Source organism: Eschscholzia californica, unplaced genomic scaffold (genome assembly GCF_041429995.1).
Source record: "Eschscholzia californica isolate CP2 unplaced genomic scaffold, dmEscCali1.0.p SCAF_1, whole genome shotgun sequence".
Taxonomy (NCBI): domain Eukaryota; kingdom Viridiplantae; phylum Streptophyta; class Magnoliopsida; order Ranunculales; family Papaveraceae; genus Eschscholzia; species Eschscholzia californica.
Window position 1 is genome coordinate 7,845,706 of NW_028238198.1, and position 26,518 is coordinate 7,872,223.

Genomic DNA, 26,518 nt, shown 5'->3' on the forward strand with positions numbered 1-26,518 from the left:
TTTTTTGAACTTTATTTTGGACTTAAAATCCATGGAATTCCTCACTATTGCATTGATTCCTTTATTCAAAATAACCCTAACTAATTGTACTTCACTTGATTAATTAGTATAATCTTGCATATATTGAATTAGTACATGTATGATACACTTAAAAACTGTGTATCATAATGTGATTAATTAGTGTATATATGTAAGATTAATATTGATCAAACATAATAGTACTGATTAAAGCCATATAGCTCCTGCTTGTTTAAGCAATGGAATGAGAGAACCACTAAGGTGAAGAGACATGACTTGATTAGCACCTCCTATTAACTCCCCACCTATGAATATGGCCGGCACAGCCGGATTACACCCTAGCCTTATGAGTGCTTTTTCGGTTTCTTTTCCTTTTGGGTCTTCGTCGAGCTCATAAACTGCAGGACTTACACCAAGATCATAAAATAAAGTCTTGATTGTGTGACTCATACAGCATGTATTCTTGCTAAAGATAACAACTGCTCTTTGTGAAACCAATCTTGTTACTTTCTCCATCTCAAAAAAAATACTATTGGGGTCGAAAATGTTGGTCTAAAAGAAATGTAGAAATATCTATAAGTATGAAATGAAGATTTTAGTAGTAGAAATTGTTGTTGTTATTGGAGTAAGTAGTGACTGTGAAGATGAAAAATGAGGTAAGAATGGTGGGTTATTTATAGGCAAGGAAAGATGAGTTTTGGGGTTGGAGTTGGAGTTGGGGTTGGGGTTGTTTATAAGTTTGTAGACAAAAATGGAAAAAAGGAAAGGAAAATATTCTCATGAGATATTTGTATGGATTATCCAAAATCAAAATTATAGTGATTTGGTCATTTTGGATTGATAGTAGTCATCTAGACTCTTTTCTTTTTGAGTTGTACATATTGCAACTTGAGACTTCTAATTCATATTTGACATTCGGTACCGTACTCTAAAATCTCTATCAACCGACAACTTACCGATATATATATTAAAGATGCTTTTACTTTTCATTAGAATTTAACTAATTTGTATCATTTCATAGCCATGGGTGATGCTAGAAATCCTTTAAACAAAGTTTGGGTATCAACAGAGGTATAGTTTTGTTCTTCCTGTAATGACTTTTGCATAAAAGAATCTGCTGAATAGGAAAGATAATTTAGAATTTATTCAAATGGGTTGGCTTCTTTTTCATTAGTGCAAGTGACAATTAAAGTTTGCATCAAATTCATGGATTTACAATCAAAGATTTTGAGATGATATGTTGGATTGATCATCCAATTACTTAAAATCTATGGGCAATGTATGCAAGTGATGCCCTAGTTACTAAAGTTTTGGTTATGATAGTACCCCTACACTACGTGGGATTATTCTCGCACACCCTCTTACATTTGTGTATTTTTAGGCTTAATTTGCAATAGGAAAGATAATGTAGCACATGTAACTGCACGAATGAGCTTAATTAGTCTTATACCATGTTTAGGTCATTGGGTCTCGCTTTCTTTGAAAACCGTAATTTGAGAAATACCTATTGTCAAAGCCTTATCTACCTAACAAAATCTAATACCCAATTATCAATGTGGGGATCCTTATTTATAATAGATTGTTTTCATATAAAAACATTTTTTAGAAGTAATTTTGGAAGATACCAAATTATTATTAAAATATTAGATATTTATAAATGGATTGCAAAATGAATAGAATTGAGTTGCTAACTAATGTGCAATTAACAATGATCTTTCTCTGATGTTTTTTTTTTTTTTGAATTGGTAAGCGTGTGCCTCGAACCCTTGACCTCTAATCTTTCACTGATGTTGATCTATATATAATAAGCGTTGTCCGCAAAATGAATCAGATATCCATCGGACATATGACAAACGTGTCATAATAAACTTACATTCCCATCAATATGTTTCATTAAACGGAAGTTAAACTACTTGAAATAGTCCAGGACATCTCCCACCTTTTAAGACTATAAACAAGAATTTATAATCTCCACCCTTCTAAGACTATAAACGACTAAAAAGACATGTTGTACCTTTTGATTTAGTTTCCTGTATAATATAACGTGGAGTATAGTTATAAGTATTTATCGAACTAAAGATTCATATGAATAAGATAACAATATAAATAATCATATGGTATCTCCTAAAAGACAGTCAACTCTGTAGTTTGGACATTGTTGCCCAAAATGATAACTAAAATATAAGCTAGAAAAGATAGACAAATGTGGGATCAAATTGTTTTATTTGATTTATTTCATCAAAAAAAATACTTTTATTTGAGACACTATAATTACTGATTTGCCACTTCTTCAAATACTAATAATTAACATTGTATTAAGTGGAAAGATGCAGCTAACAAAGGAGAGAGAGTGGAAGGTCATGTGTGGAGAACACTTTTTTGTTAAATTTTGCTCCCGGGCTGAGTTATCAGTTCATAGTCAGTTATTGCCGGAGCCTCTTCTTTTGGCGGCGCGATTAGTTATTTATTTCGGTTATTTCTGCTTTTTCAGTCAGTTATTGGCGGTTCTCCGTTGATATCTTGATGATCTTCTCGATTTAGACTCTTTAAAGTCTGAAATCCTATCATTCGTCGCTCTAAAGGGGCATCTTTCTGCGAGATTTAGTCTCAATCTCTTACTGACTTTGTCTTTATCACTTTGGTTTTCTTGTATCTTTGTTCTATGGAGTCTGAAAACTCTCAATTCCTACGTCAATTTGAGGCATTATCAACAAATGAAACTCCTCCTATCACGGTAGAGGGAGGTGACATTAACGCTTGGGAATCAGATCTGATCAAGCAAGGAGTGGTGTGGTTCCAAAGCCAAAAGAAAATTGACATTGGATTGGCCATGTATCGACTTTCTCGGTTAATACATGGACCAAACAAATTCACCGTATCGGAAATAAAGGACAATCTCTTTCTCATCAAGTTTATGACTGCATCGGAATTGGACATTGCTTTAGAAAGTTCCCCTTGGGTTATGCAAGAAGAACTCATAGTCCTACAAGAATGTCAGCCGGAAATCTTTCCAGGAGACCATAATTTTGACTTTGTTTGGTTTTGGGTTCAATTGCATGGCATTCCTTCTAGTCATTTAAATTGCACAATTGTGAATAGACTTGCAGGAACGCTGGGGACTTTCATTCCGACTACTAATGAAGATGTCGTGAAATGGAGTCTATTTGGCCGTGTTAGAGTTAAACTTCCCTTAAACCAACCGTTAACCCCGAGAGTTAATCTAAAACTCTCCAATACCAAACTAATTTCTATAGAAATCAGGGTTGAGAAACTCCCAAGATTCTGTATCTACTGTGGTTACATAGGCCACACTATGAAATTTTGTTCTACTGTGTTGGCTTTTGGTGACCTCTTAAAGCATAATTTGTCTGAGATTGATAAGAACCGTGTACTTAAAGCTATGACTCCAAAGTTTCCTGAATCTTTTAAAGTCCCATTTTCCACTAGAAATCCCATAAAAGAATTGGGGTCTTCCGGTCAAGACTTAATCCCCAAATTGCAGGATTTGACCATTGATAATAATGAGGATAGTCCAATAGAAACGGTTTGTGCTAAGAACCCTAATATTCGTAATAATTATGGAAATTTATTGTCTAGTTTGTACCAGGTTAAACGAAGCAAGATCCAAACAGAACAAGGAATAGCTTCTATTCATACAAACGACCTGTATCAGGATACACAAGATAAGTTGGTTCACAACAAAGGTAACATTGCAAGTACGAGCAAATCGGTGGATGATGAGATGCTGCTCGATGATGTCAGAACAAAGAAACAATACAGAAAGACTCAGAGATCGTCACCATGGCATGGCAATGAGGAACGGGCCACGACAGCCCTAATGCCGCCCCAACCATGAATGTGTTTGCTTAGAATTGTCGGGGCTTGGGGAACAACCCGACAAAGGAAACTCTGAAACAGTTCCTCGGTTCCACTAAACCTTCTGTTGTATTTCTCTCGGAAACGAGAATTTCTAATTATATTCCTCTACCTTGTTTTAATTATTTTAATCTTCCTAATTTTATTTCTGTTCCCTCTGTTGGTCGTAGTGGTGGACTAATTTTACACTGGTCAAACGACCTTAAATTACATATTCACCATCATTCTTCCAATCTCATACATGCTACCATAATTCAGGACTCAGATAATATTCCTTGGGACATTTTCTGTGTCTATGGTCCGCCCCAAGTGTGTAATAAACTACCTTTCTGGACCGATTTATTGACAAAAATTGAGGCTACGTCAAACCCCTATGTGTGCTTAGGTGATCTAAATGCTTTGTCTGAAAAATGTGAAAAGTGGGGGGGTAGTACTAACATTCCATTTATGACTCAATTTCAGAAATTCATCCAGGATGCTCAATTATTAGACCTCGGATTCAATGGACCAGCCTAGTGGTGGCCAACGGGCCGTGTCGTGCCGGCACGGCCCGTTTGTCAGCCGTGGCGTGTCAGACACGCCACGGCCACGCCAGGCACGGCTTGAGCCGTGCCGTTCCGTGCCGTGCCCAGACCACAAAGGTCTGGGCACAGAAACGGCCCATGGGAACGGCCCACCCGTTCCCGTGGCGTTTCCGTTGCGTTTCTGGCCGTTTCCGTGGCCGTTCCGTGGCGTTTTCGTAGTCGTTCCCGTGGCCGTTCCGTGGCGTTCCCGTAGTCGCTTCCGTGGCTCCGACCCATTCATAAATATTTTTTTACTTGTCAAAGAAAAGTAATAAAAGAAATATACATTTTTTTTCAAGTAAAAAATTGTGATGTACAAAAACTTTAGAGTCTATGTCATATCTTTGCTTATTTTATTGGAGAAGAGTTGTATAAAGACTCTCCACATTTACTTTATATTTTGTGGTTTAGGTGTGAGACTATCTTTACCACTTTATTTGTTTATTTTTTTGAAAAAAAGTTTTAGTTTGTTTGAACAAAAAAAAATCTAAGTAAAAAAAAAAGTAAAACCTCTTTTGTTAAATTCAAATAACTAAATTGGGCCGTTGCTAGCGTGTCGTTGTTGTCGTTTCCGTTCCGTGTCGTTCCGTGCCCATGGGTCGTGCCGTGTACGATCCGTTCCGTGTCGTTCCTGCGTGTCTAATGGGCCGTGTTTAACGGGTCTGGGGCTCTAAAATCCCAGCCCCGACACGGCACGCCAGACCCGTGACGGGTCGGCACGGCACGGAACGGACCGTTCCGTGCCGTTCCGTGTCCTCAAATAAACGGGCCGTGCCGGTCCGTTTCCGTGTCGGCACGGCCCGTTGGCCACCACTAACCAGCCTACACCTGGACAAACAGCAAATCTCTTCATCATCTGACGAAAGAAAGACTTGATCGAGTTCTCAGTAATTCCAGTTGGCTTATGAAATATCCGGAGGCGGGAGTTTTTCATCTGCCCCGTTATAACAGTGACCATGCCCCAATCTTGCTGAAACTAATAACTCAGGGAATTCCAGTCAACACCATATCAAAGTTTGAGGTTTTTTGGACCAAACATGAGGATTACAAGTCGGTTTTCCAAGAGAAATGGTTGAACTCCACGGGCAAATTTGTTGGGAAAACCCATCAGATTAAAAATGAAATTAGAGGATGGAGTAAACATGTGTTTGGTACGTTGAAAAATAGACTTACTATTTTGAAGAAACGACTTCTAGATATTCAATCCCTCATCTCTACTACTGAAATTCTAGAAGTTGAAAGTAAAATTCAAGAGGAGATTCTGTATCTAGAAAATCTACAATGTACAAAGGCTGAACAAAGAGCGAAGTCCAAATGGGTTAAGAATGGAGATCGCAATACCAAGGCGTATCACTTGGCAATGTCGGTTCGAAGACAGAAAAATAAGATTCACCAATTAACACTATTCAATGGACAAACTATACATGAGTTCGATGACATCTCAAATGAACTCATTGCTCATTTTCATAATCTATTTTCGGCTGAATTTGTGGAACAACCGCCAACCGAAATTCTTCATGCATATAAGGTCTTTACATCTGATCACCTGACCAACATCTCAAGGATTCCCACTTTGGAAGAAATAAAATCAGTCGTCATGTCTATGGGATCGATAAAAAGTCCGGGGCCAGATGGTTTACCATGCTTTTTCTACCAACACAACTGGGACTCGATAGGGACAGAGTTGGTTCACTATATTCAGGAAGCTTTTAAATCAGGTTCTATCGATCCTTCTATTAATCAGACGACTATTGCATTGATCCCAAAGATTAGGAATCCGAGTATGGCCTCGGATTTCAGACCAATAGCCCTATGCAATACGGTTTATAAATTCATCACAAAAATCATAGCAAATCGTATTCGGCCGTATTTAGATGAGTGCATTTCTTGGTCCCAAAACGCTTTCGTGCCAAACAGACAAATTGTCGATAATATCATTATTACTAAAGAACTTATGCATTCCATGAGTAAATCAACCAGCAGGGAGGGCACATTTTCTTTAAAAATGGATTTGGCCAAAGCTTACGACAGGGTTAATTGGGACTTTCTTAATAAAGTCCTAAAAGCTTCGGGTCTGGACGGATCTATATTAAACCTGATTATGTCGTGTATCACTAGTGCGAACTTTAATATCCAGGTCAATGGGAAAACAGTAGGCGACTTTTCGGCCTCTAGAGGCCTTAGGCAGGGATGCCCGTTATCTCCCTACCTATTCATTCTATCCTCACAGTCTCTCTCTCTCTCTTATTTCATTACTATGAATCTCAGAACATTTTTACAGGCTACAGAATTAATCCGGCTAGTCCCAGTATAACACATCTGTTGTTTGCGGATGATCTGATAGTATTTGGTTCAGCAAACATTCAGAATCTAAATGCAATAAAACAATTGATGAATCAATATGCTTCCTTCTCGGGCCAGAAGGTAAATTTCTCCAAGTCTTCTTTACTTTTCAGCAGGGGTGTCCACCAGGATATACAGAATCAATTTGTCGATCAGCTCTCGGCTCCAATTATGGTGGAACATGAAAAATATCTAGGATCGTTAATTCTCAAGAAAGGTAATCGTATTCAGAGTTATTCTTGGCTTATAGAGAAATTTAAAAACTCTCTATCAAATTGGAAAGGCAAGTATATAACTCAAGCAGGTCAAACTGTCTTAATTAAATCTATTCTATCTGCTTTCTGTACTTACCCTTGCAGTTTTCAGCTATTACCAAAAAAGATCATAGAACAATTGGAGAAAATAGAGAGGGATTTTTGGTGGAATCATTCTGACACGGATACAAGAATTCATTTTACTAAATGGGACATACTAACTAGTCCAAAACATAAAGGTGGTCTGGGCATTAGATCAATAGAAGAGGTAAACCTAGCCCTGATTGCAAAAATGACTTGGAGGTTTGTCACAGAGAGAAATTCAATTTGGGTTAATCTTTTAAAAGCAAAATATCTCAAGCAAGATGACTATTGGAATGAAACAACCACAACAGGAGCTTCAAGTTTTTGGCAAGCAATGGCAAAGACTAAAAATACTATCAGGAACAATATCATATGGATGGTAGGAGATGGTACAAACATAAAGATAAGATCGGATCCTTGGATTCCAGGCATACAAAACAATACACCAATCATAACTACTGAAATGCCTACTTACATCTACTGGGTGTCTGATCTAATAGATAGTAATCACAATGCTTGGAATATGAAAATCATAAACACATATTTTGATGCTACGACCATTATTGTTATTCAAAACATCAGTTTACCACAATCTATTCAAAGAGATAGGTTAATTTGGTGTCCTTTAGAAAATGGGAAATTTACCACAAAGTCTTACTATACCCAAATCAAAAATTTGCCTACAATTTCAGCATCAGCCATAACTTTTCCTTGGAAATTATTTTGGAAAAAGAATCAGATGGAACCAAAGGTTCAATTGTTTATATGGAAGATGGTGCATGATGGTCTACCCATGTTGGTAAACATTGGGAAAAGGGTGACTCATATAGTTCAAACTTGTAAACTATACAACACAAATCAACAGGAAGATAGGTTTCACCTGTTTGGAGACTGCCCAAAATTCAGAGAGCTGGCATCGATGGATGGGATCAATTACCTGTACCAAGGAGATCGAGAACCCATTAGTTTATTATCAAATACCATCACATCAAACCAACTTGATGATTCAGAATGGTATAAAATCACATACCTACTGTGGGAATGGTGGAAATCACGAAACGAAGCTCATTTCCAAAACAAAGAGATCGATCTGACTAGATTTCTCTGGAAAGCAATGGATCAAATAAGGTATGTTTCTAACCTTGAACCAAATCAGGTTTCTAACAACTTGTTGCAGGTAAATCGATGGATTCCCCCTCCGATAGGTAAGATCAAAATAAACTTCGATGGAGCATACAGGGACAACATGGCTTCGTGTGCGGCCATTGCCAAGAACAGTGAAGGAGTAGCCATGTATTCGAAATCAAAGCTTTTACAACCAAAATCCCCAATTTATAGTGAGATGGAAGGGTTAAAGTGCGGCTTGGAGCTGGCAAATGATTTAGGGCTAGAAGGCTTTATAATAGAGGGGGGTTCTAGGGTTTTGATAAAAGCAATTTCAGCCGTAGATAGTGATATACCGTGGCGACTTATCAGGGAGATTGAAAGGATTAGGGTTATCATCCTGGAAAAGAAACGTGGAGGTGTCTTATTGTAATAGAGTCTACAATAAGGACGCCCATTTGTTGGCGGCTTCGCTTTTAGTCCCTATGTTGTAAATTTTGGTTTTTAGTCCTTCATGTTTCCTTTTGGGCTGTATTTGTAATGTACTCCTGTTATTAATGGTACGGGTTTATTCTCAAAAAAAAAAAAAAAAGTTGAAAGATGCAAATTAAAAAAAAATTCAAACTTTATTATTCTATTGCATCTCGTATTTACTTTAAAATAATGTGATATATATAAGTAAAACTGATTTTTTTTTTTGTGTCTCATTTTTACATTAGATATATATATATATATATATATTATATAAAACACAATAGCCTTTTTTGAGGTGGACCGTACGATTTATCCCTGGATATTCATGTCCGTTTGATTGTCATCTAAATTTCTTAATCCAACGATTCTAAAACATTTAAAAACTAATTGATAACTACCCACAATCAACAATCCTCTAACTTTCTTCCTAAAATCTCTCTGGATCAAATACGGTTGAAACTACCTCACCCAAAACTACCCACACCCACGTATTTATCTTTACTTAGACACGACCAAACCCACCAAAACCATATTTATCTCCTTTATTCTCTCCACTTCACACGACTCTCTCTCCCTAAACTATATTTCTCACGCATATTTCTTTCTTTTATATACTCATTCATATTTCATCTTTCCATTTTAAAATTCTATATCATTTTTACTATATATCTATTACTTTCTCATAACATAATTATAGAGAATCCGTGCCCATAGGGCACGAGCATACCCTAGTATATATATATATAAAGAGAGAGAGAAAAAAAAAACTACACTTCTGCTTTTTCTATCTTCTCGTATTTACATAAGAGTAAACAACTACAAATATTTAAAATAATATACTTTCGTTTTAATCTCAACCATTTATTTGGACGGCTAAGATTTAAAACGAACCCTTTAAAGATCTAACATCTAGATCTTCAAAGTTTTAATAAAAAGATTCTAGGACTTAAATGTCCTAGGAATTTAATGTCTCATTTTTAAAAATTTCAAAACTTAAAAGTTTCTGAACCTTTAAAGTTTTAAACATTTAAAGACCAGAACTCTTAAAAGTTTTGAGATCTTTGGAGGTCCGGAAAAAAAAAATTTAGCGAATAACAGGCCCTAAGATAACATAATAATATGTAAATTGAATATATATATATATATATATGCAAAGGCTCGGCAAAAGTTATTACAAGTCCCTCACTATTGCATTGATTCCTTTATTCTCAAAACATAAACCCTAGTTAATTGTACCTAGCTCACTCTAAATGAGTATAAGCTCACATATATTGAATTATTACATGTATAATACCTTTCAAAATTGTGTATTATAATGTGATTAGTGTATATATGTGAGATTAATATTGCCCAAATATACTAATCAAAGCCATATAGCTCCTGCTTGTTTAAGCAATGGAATGAGAGAACCACTAAGGTGAAGAGTCATGACTTGATTAGCCCCTCCGGTTAACTCGCCTCCTATGAACACTGCCGGCACAGCTGGATTACATCCTAACCTTATAAGTGCTTTTTCGATTTCTTTTCCTTTCGGGTCTTCGTCGAGCTCATAAACTGCAGGACTTACACCAAGATCATAAAACAAAGTCTTGATTGTGTGACTCATACAACATGTATTCTTGCTAAAGATAACAACTGCTCTTTGTGAAACCAATACTCTTACTTTCTCCATCTTAAAAATACTATTTGGATCGAAAATGTGCTTAGAAAAGGTTGGAAATGTTTGTAATTAAGTATGAATTGAAGATTTTGGTAGTAGTAGTAGTTGTTGTTGTTGTAGTTGATGGTGATGAGGGTTGAGAATGAGTGGCTATTTATAGCTAGGAATGAAGATGATGAGAGAAGGTTTGGGGTTGGGGTTGGGGTTGTTTATAAGATTGTAAAGCCAAAATCGAAAAAGAAAAAGAAGGAGAAAGGAGAATATGCTCATTAGATATTTGGGTGCATTATCCAAATCAACTTAAGCAACTTGGGTGCTTGTTTACCGTACCGTACTATGAAATCAACCGACGCACATATATAACCTTTTACTTTTATTGGAATCTATACGGAAGTCGGTGCTTCTACTTGGAAATATTTTATCAAGATATGTACTAGTTACCGTCCAGAATTTGTTACAGCTTGTCGATAATTAAGTTGATCAACAATTCAATATCTAAAAAGACCCATCTCCTCATAGAGAATGAGTTTTGAGTTAGATATAAACATAATATGAACTTCATTTGTTGTCATATATATTTTGAAGTTAGTAAGAGGTTTATATTTCCACGAAAATATAGATAACTTATTTATCTAATTTCATAGCAATGGAACACATTACAAATAACTTTAGCAAGTGTAATAAATGTCAAGTGAGGTTACTTTAGTTAGTTAATTTCTTCTCTTGGGTCTATGTATTTTCTCCCACTCTTTTTTTTCTTAGTTTTGTTCTTCTATGCTTTTTGGCATAAAAGAATCTGATGGATTGGAAAGATTAAGTAGTGTTTATCCAAATGGGTTGGCTTCTTTTCCATTTTGGGTTATAAAATTTGCATCCAATTAATTCATCAAATTGGGAATCAAAATTTTGAGATGATATCTAAGACTTTACTACAACAAAACAGTTTCTTATTCTATAAATAGTTTTATATAAATAATATTTTCTAGGATTTAAAATCTACCATATATGTGATAATTAAACGTTAAATATTTGTGCACAGATTGCAAATGAATAGGGGCTAAGCGTGTTAGATAACTCACAATTAATGATGTAATTATCGGTTAGGATGATACAATTATGTAAGATCAACTTTTTTTTTGAAAGAAGATCAACTCATATATTGAGAAGGTAGAATAGTTTCATTCATAAATATATAAAAAAAAAAACAACCATGTGGAAGTGAAGGTGGCTAGCCATCCAAAAGAAATAAAAGCAATGACATGAGGTTTATAGCTTGTTTATCACCCCATCCCAACTCCTAATATTATGGTTGATAAAGCCTAAACCCTCTAAACCCATACCGGGCTTATCTCTTCCGACGGTTTGTAGTCGTGAACTTCGTCGCGCCATCATAGCCGATGTTTTCTCACAGCCGGGAGAATCTTTTGCCAACGGTTTTTTCAAATTTTCGACGATTTTATTTGTCGGCAATAACCTCAATTGTTGTAGTGAGAACTTGCTCTATATTCACACCAATACTATGGATTTATCTTTGTTGTTATGCAAACCAGTTAGGAATTGGAATTGGAATTGTTGAAGAACCATATTACGAACTTGGACTTGTTCCATCATGCAACATTATTAAACTTGGCTGTCATGTTGATGAAGTCTTTCTTAATGCTAGAGTGCCCCGTTTCTTGGGCATTTTAATGCCCAGCTGATGTGGAATCACTAAAAGACAAGGTTTTTTCAAAGTTTGACTACGGTGGGGACCGCTTTTGTTTCTAAATGAGGAAATATGTCATCCTCTAAGTAGTAATTTCTAAGTCACTCTATCATTTCCCTTCTTAATAATATCCCATGTAATCTTGAAGATCAAATTCATATGTATATACTTTGTGCCCCAAATATGGACGATACATGGATAAGACTAAACTCCGACAAGGTCTCTTCTGTAAATGATCAGACTACATTCCCCATGTAAAAGCGCATAATAATACATCATACATTTACATTCATCTATCACAGGCTCACAGTAAAGACTAAGTGTGGAACCTGAAAGAATCAACACCAACCTACCTATCAAAGCCCGAACCACCTCAGAGCTATAGCATCTAGAAAGTCCATGTATACAAGAACTTACAAAGAAGACCTCCAAGTGCAAAAGAAGTCTTTAGTGACAGTTTTGACAGTCATTGACGGCAACAAACTGTCGGGAAAAACATTATGAGTAGTGTAAAACCGTCTTTGCAAAGGCATCAATAATACGTTCCACCAACATATTATTGAAGTTAATGTATCATCACTACTATTATTGTTATTATATTTGAATGTTTCTTTTGTTTTGTTACTTACAGAATGTCTAACCTATATAAGATCACTTTGTAATTGGAACACTCTTCCTGTATATTAGTGCATAAATCTTCATATCATGATAAGCTAGAAAAGACAGACAATGTGGGATTAAATTGTTTCCTTTGACACACTATAATTACTGATTTGCCACTTCTTTAACTACTAATTAGCACTAAGTGGAAAGATGCAAATTAAGAGAAAAAAAAGTTCTAACTTTATTTTAAGATAATAAAAATAGTTAGAGAGAATACATGCAAAGGTCAGCAAAAGTTATTACAAGCCCCTCACTATTGCATTGATTCCTTTATTCTCAAACCATAAACCCTAATTAATTGTACCTCACTTAATAAATGAATATAATCTCACATATATTGAATTAATACATGTATAATACCCTTCAAAATTGTGTATTATAGTGTGATTAATTAGTGTATATATGTAAGATTAATACTGACCAAACATAATACTAATTAAATCCATATAGCTCCTGCTTGTTTAAGCAATGGAATGAGAGAACCATTAAGGTGAAGAGTCATGACTTGGTTAGCTCCTCCAATTAACTCGCCGCCTATAAATACGGCCGGCACGGCTGGACTACACCCTAACCTTATAAGGGCTTTTTCCATTTCTTTTGCTTTCGGGTCTTCGTCGAGCTCATGAACTGCAGGACTTACACCAAGATCATAAAATAAAGTCTTGATTGTGTGACTCATACAACATGTGTTCTTGCTAAAGATAACCACTGCTCTTTGTGAAACCATTCTTGTTACTCTCTCCATCTCGAAATATACTATTCGAATTGAAAATGTGCTTAAAAAAGGTTGGAAATGTTTGTAAGTATGAATTGAAGATTTTGGTAGTGGTAGTTGTTGTTGTTGTAGTTGATGGTGATGAGGCTTCAGAATGATTGGTTATTTATAGCTATGAAAGAAGATGATGAGATAAGGTTTTGGGGTTGGGGTTGGGGTTGTTTATAAGATTGTAAAGGAAAAATCGAAAAAGAAAAGTAAGGAGAAAGGAGAATATTCTCATTAGATATTTGGGGTGCATTATCCAAAATCAACTTAAGCAACTTGGGTGCTTGTTTACGGTACGGTACTGTGATATCAACCGACACACATATATTACCTTTTACTTTTATTGGAATCTATACCGGAGTCTGTGCTTCTACCTAGAAATATTTTTATCAAGATTCGTACTAGTTACCGTCCAGAATTTGTTACAGTCTGTCGATAATTAAGTTGATCAACAATGCAATACCTAAAAAGACCCATCTCCTCATAGAGAATGAGTTTTGTTCTTCCTATGCTTAATATGAACTTTATTTTTTGTCATTTATATTTTGAAGTTATTATTTCCACAAAATATAGATAACTTATTTCTCTAATTTCATATATAGCAATGGAACACATTACAAATAACTTTAGCAAGTGTAGTAAATGTCAAGTGAGGTTGATTTAGTTTTCTTCTCTTGGGTCTATGTATTTTCTCCCACTATCTCGTTTTTTTTCTTAGTTTTGTTCTTCCTATGCTTTTTGACATAAAAGAATCTAATGAATTGGAAAGATATATGATATAGTGTTTATCCAAATGGGTTGGCTTCTTTTCCATTTTTGGGTGATAAAGTTTGCATCCAATTCATCAATTGGGTACAAAAATTTTGAGATGATATCTAAGACTTTACTACAAGTCTACAACAAAACACTTTCTTATTATATAAATAGTTTTATATATATAAAATAATCTTTTCTAGGATTTAAAATCTACCATATATGTGATAATTAAAAATATTTGTGAACAGATTACAAATGAATGGGAGTTAAGCGTGTTAGATGCCTCACAAATAATGATGTAATTATTGGTTAGGATGATACAATTATGTAAGATCAACTTGTTTTTAAAGAAGATCAACTCATATATTGAGAAGGTAGAATATATAGTTTCATTCACAAAACTATCCAAAAACAACCATGTGGAAGTGAAGGTGGCTAGCCATCCAAAGCACCATACAAAAGAAATAAAAAGCAATCACATGAGGTTTATAGCCTGTTTATAACCACATCCCAATTCCTAATATAATGGATTAATGGTTGATAAAGCATAAACCCTCTAAACCCTAAACGCTTAGCTATTGTGGACGGTATGGGTTTTAAGATACCGTCGGCATAACTCTTCCAACGGTTTGTTGTCGTCGAGAACTCCGTCGCGAATAGTATTCCTGACTCCGACATAGCATACGTTTTTCTCACCGCCGGGAGAATCTTTTGCCAACGATTTTTTTAAATTACTGACGATTTTATTGTTTGACAATAACCTCAATTGTTATAGTGAGAACTTGTTCTATATTCACACCGATAACTATGGATTTATCTTTGTTGTTATGCAAACCAGATAGGAATTGGAATTGTTGAAGAATCATATTAAGAACTTGGACTTGTTCAATTTAGCTTGCAACATTATTAAACTTCGCTATCATGTTGATGAGGTATTTCTTAATAATATCCCATGTAATCTTGAAGATCGAATTCATATATATATATATATATATATATATACATACTTTGTACCCCAAATATGGACGATACATGGATAACACTAAACTCACACAAGGTTTCTTCTGTAAAAGATCAGACTAGATTCACCTGTAAAAGCGCATAATAACATATTATACATTTCCATGCATCTATCACAGGCTCACAGTAAAGACTAAGTGTGCAACTTGAAATAATCAACACCCACCTACCGATCAAAGCCTGAACCACCTCAAAGCTATAGCATTTAGAAAGTCAATGTATACAAGAACTTACAAAGAGGATACCTCATCCTCTAAAGCAAAAAAAAAAGATCTTTAGTGACAGTTTTAACCATCACTAATGGCAAGAAACTGTTGGCAAAAACATTATCTGAAGTGGAAAACCGTCTTGGCAAAGAAGTCGGCCATACGTTTTACCAACATCTTATTGAAGTTTATGTATAATCACTATTATTATTGTCATTATTGTTTAATAGTTTTTTGTTTTTTGACTCACAAATGTTTAACCTCTATAAGATCACTCTTTAATTGGAATACTCTTCCTCACTTCATGAGGTGCCAACCTAGTTTCGATGTCATGTGATGCAAAGTGAAGATATCACATCTTTCGTTAAAAGGAATACTCTTCCATAGAACTAATGCTATAAATCTTGATGTCATAATAAGATAGAAAAGACAGACAATGTGGGATCATATTGTTTCCTTTGACGCACTATAATTAGTTGCCACTTCTTTAACTACTAATTAGCACTAAGTGGAAAGATGCAAATTAAGTAAAAAAAAAAAAGTTCAAACTTTATTTTAAGATAATAAAAATAGTTAGAGAGAATACATGCAAAGGTCAGCAAAAGTTATTACAAGCCCCTCACTATTGCATTGATTCCTTTATTCTCAAACCATAAACCCTAATTAGTTGTACCTCACTTAATTAATGAATATAATCTCACATATATTGAATACATGTACTTATAATGTGATTAGTGTATATATGTAAGATTAATATTGACCAAACGTAGTACTTAAAGCCATATAGCTCCTGCTTGTTTAAGCAATGGAACGAGAGAACCACTAAGGTGAAGAGACATTACTTGATTAGCTCCTCCGGTTAACTCGCCGCCTATAAATACGGCAGGCACAGCCGGATTACACCCTAATCTTATAAGCGCCTTTTCAATATCTTTTCCTTTTGGGTCTTCGTCGAGTTCATAAACTGCAGGGCTTACACCAAGATCATAAAATAAAGTCTTTATGGTATGACTCATACAACATGTGTTCTTGCTAAAGATAACAACTGCTCTTTGTGAAACCAACCTTGTTACTCTCTCCATCTCCAACTATTAGAATACGAAATGTGCTTAAAGGAAAAGCTAGAAATATTTGTAAGTATGGAATGAAGATTTTGGTAGTAGTTGATGGTGATGAGAGTTGAGATGACAATGCTGGGTTATTTATAGGTGGGAAAGAAGATGATAAGAGAAGGTTCTGGGTTGGGGTTGGGGTTGTTTATAAGATTCTTATGCAAAAAATGGAAAAAGAGAAGGAAAAAAAAAAAAGGAGATTATTCTCATTAGATATTTGGGTGAATTATCCAAAATCAACATATGCAAGTTGTGTGCTTGTTCACCGTACAGTCCTGTGAAATCTCGATAGAGTGTGTGTGTATATATATATATATGACCTTTTACTTTGTATTATAATCATCATGAGAATTGTTGTTGAAGAATATTTATCAAGATTTGCATGATTTACCGTCCAGAATTTGTTACAGTTTCTTGATAATGTGATAGCCATTAAAGAATAGTACTTGTGATCAACAATTAATGTCTAAAGACCCATTTACTCATCCAGAATTAGTTTTGTCTAAAGGCAAATTTCTTTAGTTAAAAAAAATAAGTTATAATTAGTTTGGTTAAAAACTTAACATTATATTTTATTCAGTTAAAAACTCAAATATTTATTTTTTATTTGGTTATATAAAAACCCCACGTGTTTTGTAACTTTTTCGGAAGCAGTTAGTTGTAACCCTTTTGCATAAAATTGCAATTTTCTTGACCAAATTTTCCTCCATAGTACTGTAATGAAAATTAATTAATCCTCTTATTCTTAGCCATGGAACATATTATTGCAAATCACTTTTAGAAAGGGTAGTACATATAAAGTGAGGCTTAGTTTTTCTCTCTCCTTGTATAGGTATTTTCTCCCACTATCTCATTTTATTTTTCTTAGTTTTGTTCTTCTTGTGCTTTTTGGCATAAAAGAATCTGATGGATTGGAAAGATGATTTAGTGTTTATCTAATTGAGTGACTTCTTTTCCATTTTTGGGTGATAAAGTTTGCATCCAATTCATCAATTGAGAATCAAACATTTTGAGATGATAGGTATATAAGACTTTACTACAAAAAAAAACAGTTTTTCTTATTATATAAACAGTTTTATAAGAAATCATCTTTTCTAGTACTATTTAAAATCTACCAGATAATTAAAGGATAAATATTTATGAACATATTGTATATGAACGGGAGTTGAGGGTGTTAGATGCCTCACAATTATGTGATTATCAATTAGGAAGGTACAATTAAAATGATTAATGACATAAGATCAACTCATATATTGAGAAGGTAAAATAGTTTCTTTCGTAAAAAATAAAAAATAAAAAATAAAAAAATCACAAGACAACCACTTGAGGGATGATATTCTCAAAGGGAAACTTTTATATCATTCTCCATCACACTGTTGTTGCGTTCTAACCAAATGTCACATACAATATTAGGAGGGATATGTGAATTATATAATCCAACAATTGAATTTAGAATGATGGATCGAGAGAGGGAGGGAGGGGAAAGTTCTTGATTAAAATAAGTCTCTTTTTTTTTAATATTGACTGCAATGGTCATTACAAAGGCATTGATATATCGATACAATGTGATAAGCATGATAACTTCCGAATTACTACTGGCCTAAAGTCCGACGAAATTAATGGCCTAAAGTCCGACGAAATTAATGGCCTAAACCCCGACGAAATGAAATGGCCTAAAGCCGGCAGAAACTATTTTATTTATAGCCAAGTTCAATATTACTGGATTTGCACTCCCGTGGGATCAAACCTTGGACCTCCGCATTGCGGAGTAAATGCACTTACCAACTGGGCTACCAGTTACGGGCTAAAATAAGTCTCTTATATTACTTAACTCAATATACAATGGTATTTATACATGCAGTATTTAAATCTATAGGGATATCTAGTTGGAGTTTATGAAATAATAAAATAGTCTAAACCCTAATCGAATGGATCAGTGTGACCCAATCGGGTCACGTGGACCATGCGTCTACCCCTAATAGGATACACCTGCGGATGAAAGTTTCTCATCTTTTACCTTGTTCAGATTTCACTTTGTTTAAATCCTATGTTCTCCAATACTTCTTCTGTAGAATCCCAACGAATTCAAAATCCTATTGTCGATGTCGATCTTGAAGATCGGAACCAAAGATTTTGATTTAGTCGTGGACTCTATCACCTTTGAGGCTATGTGTATTGAGTCTAGAATATGTTTGTTGGGTACAAGTGCTCCTTGTGTTTCGGATGTGAGCTTGCATATAAAAGGTTTAAGTCTATTAAAGATTACCTTATTGAAGAGCATGTGGTTTCTGTGAGATTTCGTAGTGAGCAAGTAGTTGAGTGTATTTCATTAACCCAAAAATGAGAATTACAATCAGTATTTATACTGTTTAGTTAGAGAGAAGAGGAAGTTAGTTAATCCTAACAAACTTGTCTTACGAAAAGACTAATCTACCCTTAGTATATAGGCACCTCTCCTCCTCTTTATTCAAACACTCTTATTATTACACCATAAGAACACCATCTTCCCTAATACTCCCCCTCAATCTGAGCAAGAAACAAGATGCATCAGATTGGATAGTAAGCGAGAGAAGAGGGGATTCGAGAGTCCCTTGGTGAATACATCTGTTAGCTGCTCAGAAGTCGAAACAAAAGAAATTGAAAGAACCCCAGATGACACCAATTCACGAACAAAATGATAGTCAATCTCGACATGTTTAGTTCTTGAGTGAAATACTGGATTCATGGCCAAATGGTGAGCTCCCATATTGTCACAATGTAGCACAAAAGGATGATCAATAGGAAATCCCAACTCCTCCATAATATAAGAAATCCATAGCAATTCAGATGTAGCATTAGTCATTGCCTTATACTCAGCTTCTGTACTGGACCTAGCAACAGTAGGTTGCTTCTTGGAAGACCAAGCAACCAAAGTGGAACCAAGGAACACACCATAGCCAGTAGTTGATCCCCTTGAGTCAAGACACCCTGCCCAATCAGAATCACTAAAAGCAGTAAGAGAGGTGAGATCTCCTGGAACAATTGAAACCCCTGAGCCAAGAGTTCCCTTAAGATATCTAAGAATCCTCTTTACCAATTGAAAATGAGAGGTCCTTGGTGCAGACATAAACTGAGCAGCATAGTTGACTCCAAATGCAATGTCAGGCCTGGTCATTGTTAAGTATTGGAGCCCTCCAACTAGACTCCTATAAGGAAGAGGATCAGGTAGTAAGTCACCATCACTGGCTGAGAGCCTCTTACCAAAAGGAATAGGAGTGGATAGAGGTTTGCTCTCAAGTAAACCAGCCTTTTGGAGCAACTCAAGAGTATATTTGGTTTGGGTTAAGAGCAAAGAAGTATCTGAAGAATTTTGAACCTCAATGCCCAAAAAATAATGTAAGGGGCCAAGATCCTTCATAGCAAATTCCAAATGAAGCTGAGCAATCAACAATTGAAGAAGATCAGAGGAAGACCCAGTCAGTATAATATCATCCACATATAGTAATAACACCATAGTGTCATTGGCAACAGTATACACAAACATTGAATGGTCAGTAGAACTTTTCTGAAAACCATAATCCAAAAGAAAGCCAGCAAATCTCTGAAACCAGGATCTTGGAGCCTGCTTCAGACCATATAGACTCTTATGAAGCAAACACACTGAATCTTTATGAGAAGGATCAATGAACCCTGGTGGTTGTTTCATGTAAACCACTTCATCAAGATGACCATGAAGGAAGGCATTAGATACATCTAATTGCCTTATTTCCCAAGAATTAGAAACAGCCACAGTAAGCACAGCTCTAATGGTAGTGGATTTAACCACTGGACTAAAAGTTGCATTATAATCCAACCCATCAATCTGATTAAAGCCCTTAGCTACTAGCCTGGCTTTATACCTCTCAATGCTGCCATCAGAGTGTAATTTTGTCTTAAAAACCCACTTACACCCTAAAACATTCATAGAAGGAGAGAAAGGAACCAGGGACCAAGTCTGATTTTGTTGGAGGGCATCAATTTCATCTTGCATAGCTTGACACCATTCTTTTGACTTGGATGCTTAAGTGTAAGAAGTAGGATCAGGAGTATGTTCCAAGAGAGTCATATATGCCTCAGGGATAGGATGACAAATGGTATAATGTGTAACAAAATCAGACAAATGCTTGGGCCTATGCACACCTGCTCTGGCTCTAGTGATCATAGGATGCTTTGCACATCAACAGGCTCTTGAGAAGAAATAGGAGAACCAGATGCTCCATATGTAACATTTGGTTGAACAGGAGATGATAAGGAATTAGACAATGAAGAATGTGGAATTGAGGCAACTGAAGATGATATAGGAGGCACCACTTGAATAGATGGTATAGGAAGCACCACTTGAGTAGGAGCAGACTCAAGAGAAGATATAGGCTGAGTATCCAAGAAAGGATAGGACTCTTCATCAAACACTACATGTCTTGAGATATGTAGCTTCCCAGTACTCAAATCCAAACACTTATATCCTTTATGAAGAGAACTTACCCCAAGAAAGACACATCTTGCTGATTTTGGACTCAGCTTATCATCTCTAGTAGCTCCCAAATGTGGATAACAAGTTGAACCAAATACTTTGAGTGTGAAGTAATCAGGAACCTTACCATCAAATAAAACCTCATAAGGAGACTTCCCATCCAGAAGTTTAGTAGGTAGCCTATTCAATATATAAGCAGCATACTCAAAAGCATCATACCAAAATGTCTTAGGTACGGAAGCCTGAAAACACATGGTGTTACCCATTTCTGTAACTTGTCTATTCTTCCTCTCAGCTCTCCCATTTTGCTGAGGAGTATAAGGACAAGAAACTCTTAGAAAAATACCATTGTCATCCAAATATTTCTTAAATTCTCCTTTAGTCAATTCAGGAGCACCATCACACTGGAAAAACTTCACCTTAGTGGATAAGAGATTCTCATAAGCAGTCTTGAACTTCTTGAAACAACTAAGACTATCACTTCTGAGTTTCATATGATAGATACATAGAAATCTACTATAATCATCCAAGAACAAAATATAGTATCTAATACCAGAAGAAGTAGCAAGAGGGGCTGGACCCCAAATATCACAATGAACAAGGTGAAGAGGAGTAGGAGTTATGCTAGATGAGAGTTCAAATGGAAGACATTTACTCTTTCCAATTAGACAGGAGTCACAAGAAGATGGTAATTCTTCATCTGTCATATGAATCAAATCACTTTTATGAAGAGATTCAAGTACTCCTTTGGCAGTGTGACCTAACCTTCTATGCCATAAGGTAGGTGAGGCAGTTAGATTAGCAGACAAAGCTTCTAAATGTGCACCAGAGAGATTATCAAATTCTATAGGATATAAATCATTGACCATTGGCCCTTGTGTAATGGTAAGCTAAGAAAATAAATCCTTAACACTATATCCCCAAGGATAGAATTCAACTGAGCAATTGTTGTCCTTAGTAAACTTAGAAATGGATAGCAAATTCTTTCTAAGATTAGGCACAAGTAAGATATTGTTTAAATCAAAATGATGTGAAGAATTCACAACTTCAGAATGACCTGTTTTCTTAATAGGAATAGTCTTGCCATTACCAACTATGACAGATTCAACTCCATTATAAGGTTCAGAGCTACTTGCTCACTACGAAATCTCACATGGTATCAGAGCTCTAGGGTTTTCAATTTTCGTTAATGGAGGATTCAAGCTCGAATACTGCTTCTTCTTCATCGTTGTCTCAAAATCATCATCAAACATTGAATATTACAAATTTCATATCTGAAAAACTTGATGAAACTAATTTCTTACTCTGGAGAGATCAATTTGAAACCATTCTAATCAGTAATGATCTAATAGGATATGTAGATGGATCTATCACAGCTCCATCGATGTTGATTATGGAAGAAGGAAGAGAAATAGTGAATCCAAATTATCAGATCTGGGGAAAACAAGACAATTTTGTCAAATCATGCCTAAAAGCTACGTTGTCTAGGTCAATTTCATCTGATGTGTTAGGATTGAAAACTTCTCATGAGATTTGGAAGTATTTAGATATGATCTATGCTGAGGAATTTGAGGCAAAACAAGATCTACTTAGAAGAGAAATTCAAAATGCAAGGAAATGATCAGCAACAGTGAATGAGTATTTGCGAAAGATTAAATCTCTTTCTGATGCATTAACAGCTGTGAATGATAAAATTTCAGATAAAGAAATGATTCGAATCATACTTGGTGGTTTAGGCAGAGAATTCGATTCATTTGTAGTAACTATAGATAATCGAGTGTCTCGAATCACTCTTCCTGAACTCAGATCTCGTCTTCTTCATCACGAACAGTGGCTATCATCTCATGAAAAGGCAGATGATCAAGCCTATTATGTTAAACGAGAATCATCCAAAAATCAGAGGTATAATCAGAATACAAGGCAAAATCATCAACATAGATTCAGCCAAAACAACAGATCTGTCTCAGATCAACAACATACTACTCAAAATCAATCAAAACAGAGAGATTATCAAACAACCAAATCACATCCAACAGGTACAAATCAAACTTCACAAAATAATCAACAAGTATATAATCAAAAGGCTGAGAATTTTGATTTTTCGACTATTCCTTGTGGTATATGTCACAAATGGGGTCACAAAGCAAGTAAATGTCGGTTCAGATATGCTCCTTCTCGTTATACAAATGCTAGAGAGACATATTCTCCTCAAAACTTTGCTGGTCTTCATATTGATAGTTCAGACAAAGGTAAACAAGTTATAGAGAACAATTCTTCTCTTCATGAAGAATGTAATGTTGCTTTTACTGAAGATGGTGTTCTTTCTAAATCAAACAAAGTGTCATCTTCTTGGATAGCAGACACAGGAGCATCTAGTCATATGACTCATGATGAAAAGGTAATTTCTAGATCTGATACCATGTGAGATTTCGTAGTGAGCAAGTAGTTGAATGTATTTCATTAACCCAAAAATGAGAATTACAATCAGTATTTATACTGTTTAGTTAGAGAGAAGAGGAAGTTAGTTAATCCTAACAAACTTGTCTTACGAAAAGACTAATATACCCTTAGTATATAGGCACCTCTCCTCCTCTTTATTCAAACACTTTTATTATTACACCATAAGAACACCATCTTCCCTAATAGTTTCGATGATGAGACAATCTTCATGATGATTTGAAAACTCTTTTTTGGAGTCAATGTGATGAAGGTATAGTTATGTCCCGAACCTAAGAACCCGACCTTTGTTTGGAGTCAATGTGATGAAGGTACAGTCAATGGGCATGATAAACTTCCTAACGATAGAGGAATAAGACTACTAAAGTCCGACAAGGTCTCTTCTGTAATTGATCAGACTAGTTTCACTTGTAAAAGCCCGTCATATCAAATTTTATATCTCTATGCATCTATGATCTATCACAGGCTCACAGTAAAAGTTGAGTGTCCCTGTATACAAGAATACCTCCATCCTCGAGTACAAAAAAGGAGTCTCTTAAAACCGTCACTAGTGACAATTAACCGTCAGCAAAACCATTATCTGCGGTGCAATTGATCGAGTATGTTATCCCAAAACCTATTGAAGTATATGAACCATCACTATTATCATTATTACCTTTTGAAGAGTTCTCATGTTTTTGGACTGAAAGCATGCCTAATGCGCATAAGATTTCTCTTTCAAATAAAAAAAACATATCAAGAAAATTTCATCCTTTCAAGTAAATGTAGTTTAACAATTAGTTTAAGGTATTTATGTGTGTGTACATGCTCACACGCGAGTATTTACAATTCTAAAAATATGGTTCGATATACACATTTCTACACAAACTATGTAACTAATCACTACTCAACTGTCACTCTGTAGTTGGAACAATGTTCCTGAAGATTAATGCTGTAAATTTTGATAGGGTGATATGAAATGAGAACTAACATATAAGCTAGAAAAGACAGACAAATGTAGGATCAAATTGTTTCCTTTGGAGACACTATTACTGATTTGCCACTTATTCTTTAACTACTAATTAGCACTAAGTGGAAAATGTAAATTAAGTAAGAAAAGTTCAAACTTTATCATTAAAATGATAAAAGTAATATATATATATATATATAACTTGAGAATACATACAAAAGCTCAGCAAAAGTTATTACAAGCCCCTCACTATTGCATTGATTCCTTTATTCTCAAAACATAAACCCTAATTAATGATGCCTCACTTGATAGATGAATATAAGCTCACATATATTGAATTATTACATGTATAATACCTTTCAAAATTGTGTATTATAATGTGATGATTAGTGTATATATGTAAGATTATTATATTGACCAAACATGACACCAATTAAAGCCAGATAGCTCCTGCTTGTTTAAGCAAAGGAATGAGAGAACCACTAAGGTGAAGAGTCATGACTTGGTTAGCTCCTCCAATTAACTCGCCGCCTATAAATACGGCAGGCACGGCCGGACTACACCCTAACCTTATAAGGGCTTTTTCGATTTCTTTTCCTTTGGGGTCTTCGTCGAGCTCATAAACTGCAGGACTTACACCAAGATCATAAAATAAAGTCTTGATTGTGTGACTCATACAGCATGTATTCTTGCTAAAGATAACAACTGCTCTTTGTGAAACCAATCCTCTTACTTTATCCATCTTAAAAATACTATTTGGATCGAAAATGTGGCTCTTCAAAGAAATGTGGAAATGTGTGTATAAAACAATGAAGATTTAGTAGTAAAAATTGTTGTTGTTGCTGGGGTAAGTTGCTTGTGAAGATGAGAAATGAGGTAAGAGTAGGTGGGTTATTTATAGGCAAGGAGGGGTAGAGGAGTTTTGGAGTTGGAGTTGGAGTTCTTTAGATATAAGATTGTACAAAAAGGAGATAAAGAAAGGGGGAGAGAAAGGAGAAAATTCTCGTTAGATATTTGGGTGGATTATCCAAAATCCACATTATGCTGATATCATTGATAGAAGTGATATAGACACTTGTGTTTTGAGTTGTACATATGCAAGTTGTGTGGTTGTTAATATTCCACGTTATACAGTACCCGTACTCGCCCTTTTTCTCTCTCTAATGTGAGAAATGGCGCTTGTACTTGCGTTGCCAATATATTATCAAGATTTGAATTCATGCCCGCCCAGAATTTGTTACAGTTTAACGATAAGTATATTGTATTTTCGAATTTTGTTGATGTCAAAATTGAATGGGATATATTAAAAAGGTATATATGGTGAAATTTAATTTATTTCTCCAAAATCTATGTATATTTCGAGAGAAAATAAAGACTATCAAGCACAACTTTATTAGTAGCCAGAAGTTTCTCGGACATCAAGTAATGATAGTCTCACATAGTAGATAGATGACTTTTAACTAAGATTATAATGTTTAAGTTCTCTGGTCAATTCATTGTCCATTAGTTTTGAGTTAAATGACTACAAATTTAACACATCAAAACTAGTTCGATTACGATGGCAATAGTGTGACGCTAGCTAGAAATCACTTTTAAAACGTGTGGGTACATGAAATATCAAAATGAAGTTCTTTTGAGTTGAAATTTTCTCACTTGCTTTTTTTTTCTTAAATTGTTGTTCTTGTTGTGGCTTTCTGGAGGAGAATAATCTGATGAGGTGGAGAGATAATATAGAGTTTATCCAATTGGGTTGCCTTATTCTTTCGCTTCCATTTGTTTCACAAAGTTTGCATCCAATTGAGGATCTAAGATTGGAGAAAAGCCAATGATGCTATTGGTTTCCCACCAGACCCTCCCCATATGCCATGGCTGATGATCACTCCAGTGGCCATTTTCATTAAACTGGTTTTAGAATCTATTTTAGTACTGCATTAAATCATACTTTACGACATAAATGACTTGATATACAAAAAATGCAAGAATATCACCAAATATCTTCACACGGTTATTACTTGTGTGGGA

At 35.2% G+C, this 26,518-nt stretch overlaps 2 protein-coding genes and 3 pseudogenes across 2 annotated transcripts; all 5 read right to left on the bottom strand.

The window, feature by feature from the left end:
* Positions 1-95: 95 nt before the first annotated feature.
* On the bottom strand, positions 96-643 carry LOC147563766 (monothiol glutaredoxin-S3 pseudogene; annotated as a pseudogene).
* Positions 644-9,823: 9,180 nt separating this feature from the next.
* Positions 9,824-10,485, bottom strand: LOC147563767 (monothiol glutaredoxin-S3 pseudogene; annotated as a pseudogene).
* A 2,416-nt stretch (positions 10,486-12,901) lies between these two features.
* On the bottom strand, positions 12,902-13,593 carry LOC147563768 (monothiol glutaredoxin-S2-like). The gene has a single exon (XM_086665051.1). The coding sequence runs from the start codon at positions 13,487-13,489 to the stop codon at positions 13,181-13,183; it is 309 nt and encodes a 102-aa protein (XP_086521177.1). The 5' UTR covers positions 13,490-13,593; the 3' UTR covers positions 12,902-13,180.
* Positions 13,594-16,021: 2,428 nt separating this feature from the next.
* Positions 16,022-16,646, bottom strand: LOC147563769 (monothiol glutaredoxin-S3 pseudogene; annotated as a pseudogene).
* An 8,020-nt stretch (positions 16,647-24,666) lies between these two features.
* On the bottom strand, positions 24,667-25,335 carry LOC147563770 (monothiol glutaredoxin-S4-like). Its single transcript, XM_086665071.1, has one exon. The coding sequence runs from the start codon at positions 25,236-25,238 to the stop codon at positions 24,930-24,932; it is 309 nt and encodes a 102-aa protein (XP_086521197.1). The 5' UTR covers positions 25,239-25,335; the 3' UTR covers positions 24,667-24,929.
* Between the last annotated feature and the right edge of the window lie 1,183 nt (positions 25,336-26,518).

Coding starts and splice junctions, on each gene's coding strand:
- LOC147563768 (XM_086665051.1), bottom strand. CDS start 13,489: ATGGAGAGAGTAACAAGAATGGTTTCACAAAGAGCAGTGGTTATCTTT.
- LOC147563770 (XM_086665071.1), bottom strand. CDS start 25,238: ATGGATAAAGTAAGAGGATTGGTTTCACAAAGAGCAGTTGTTATCTTT.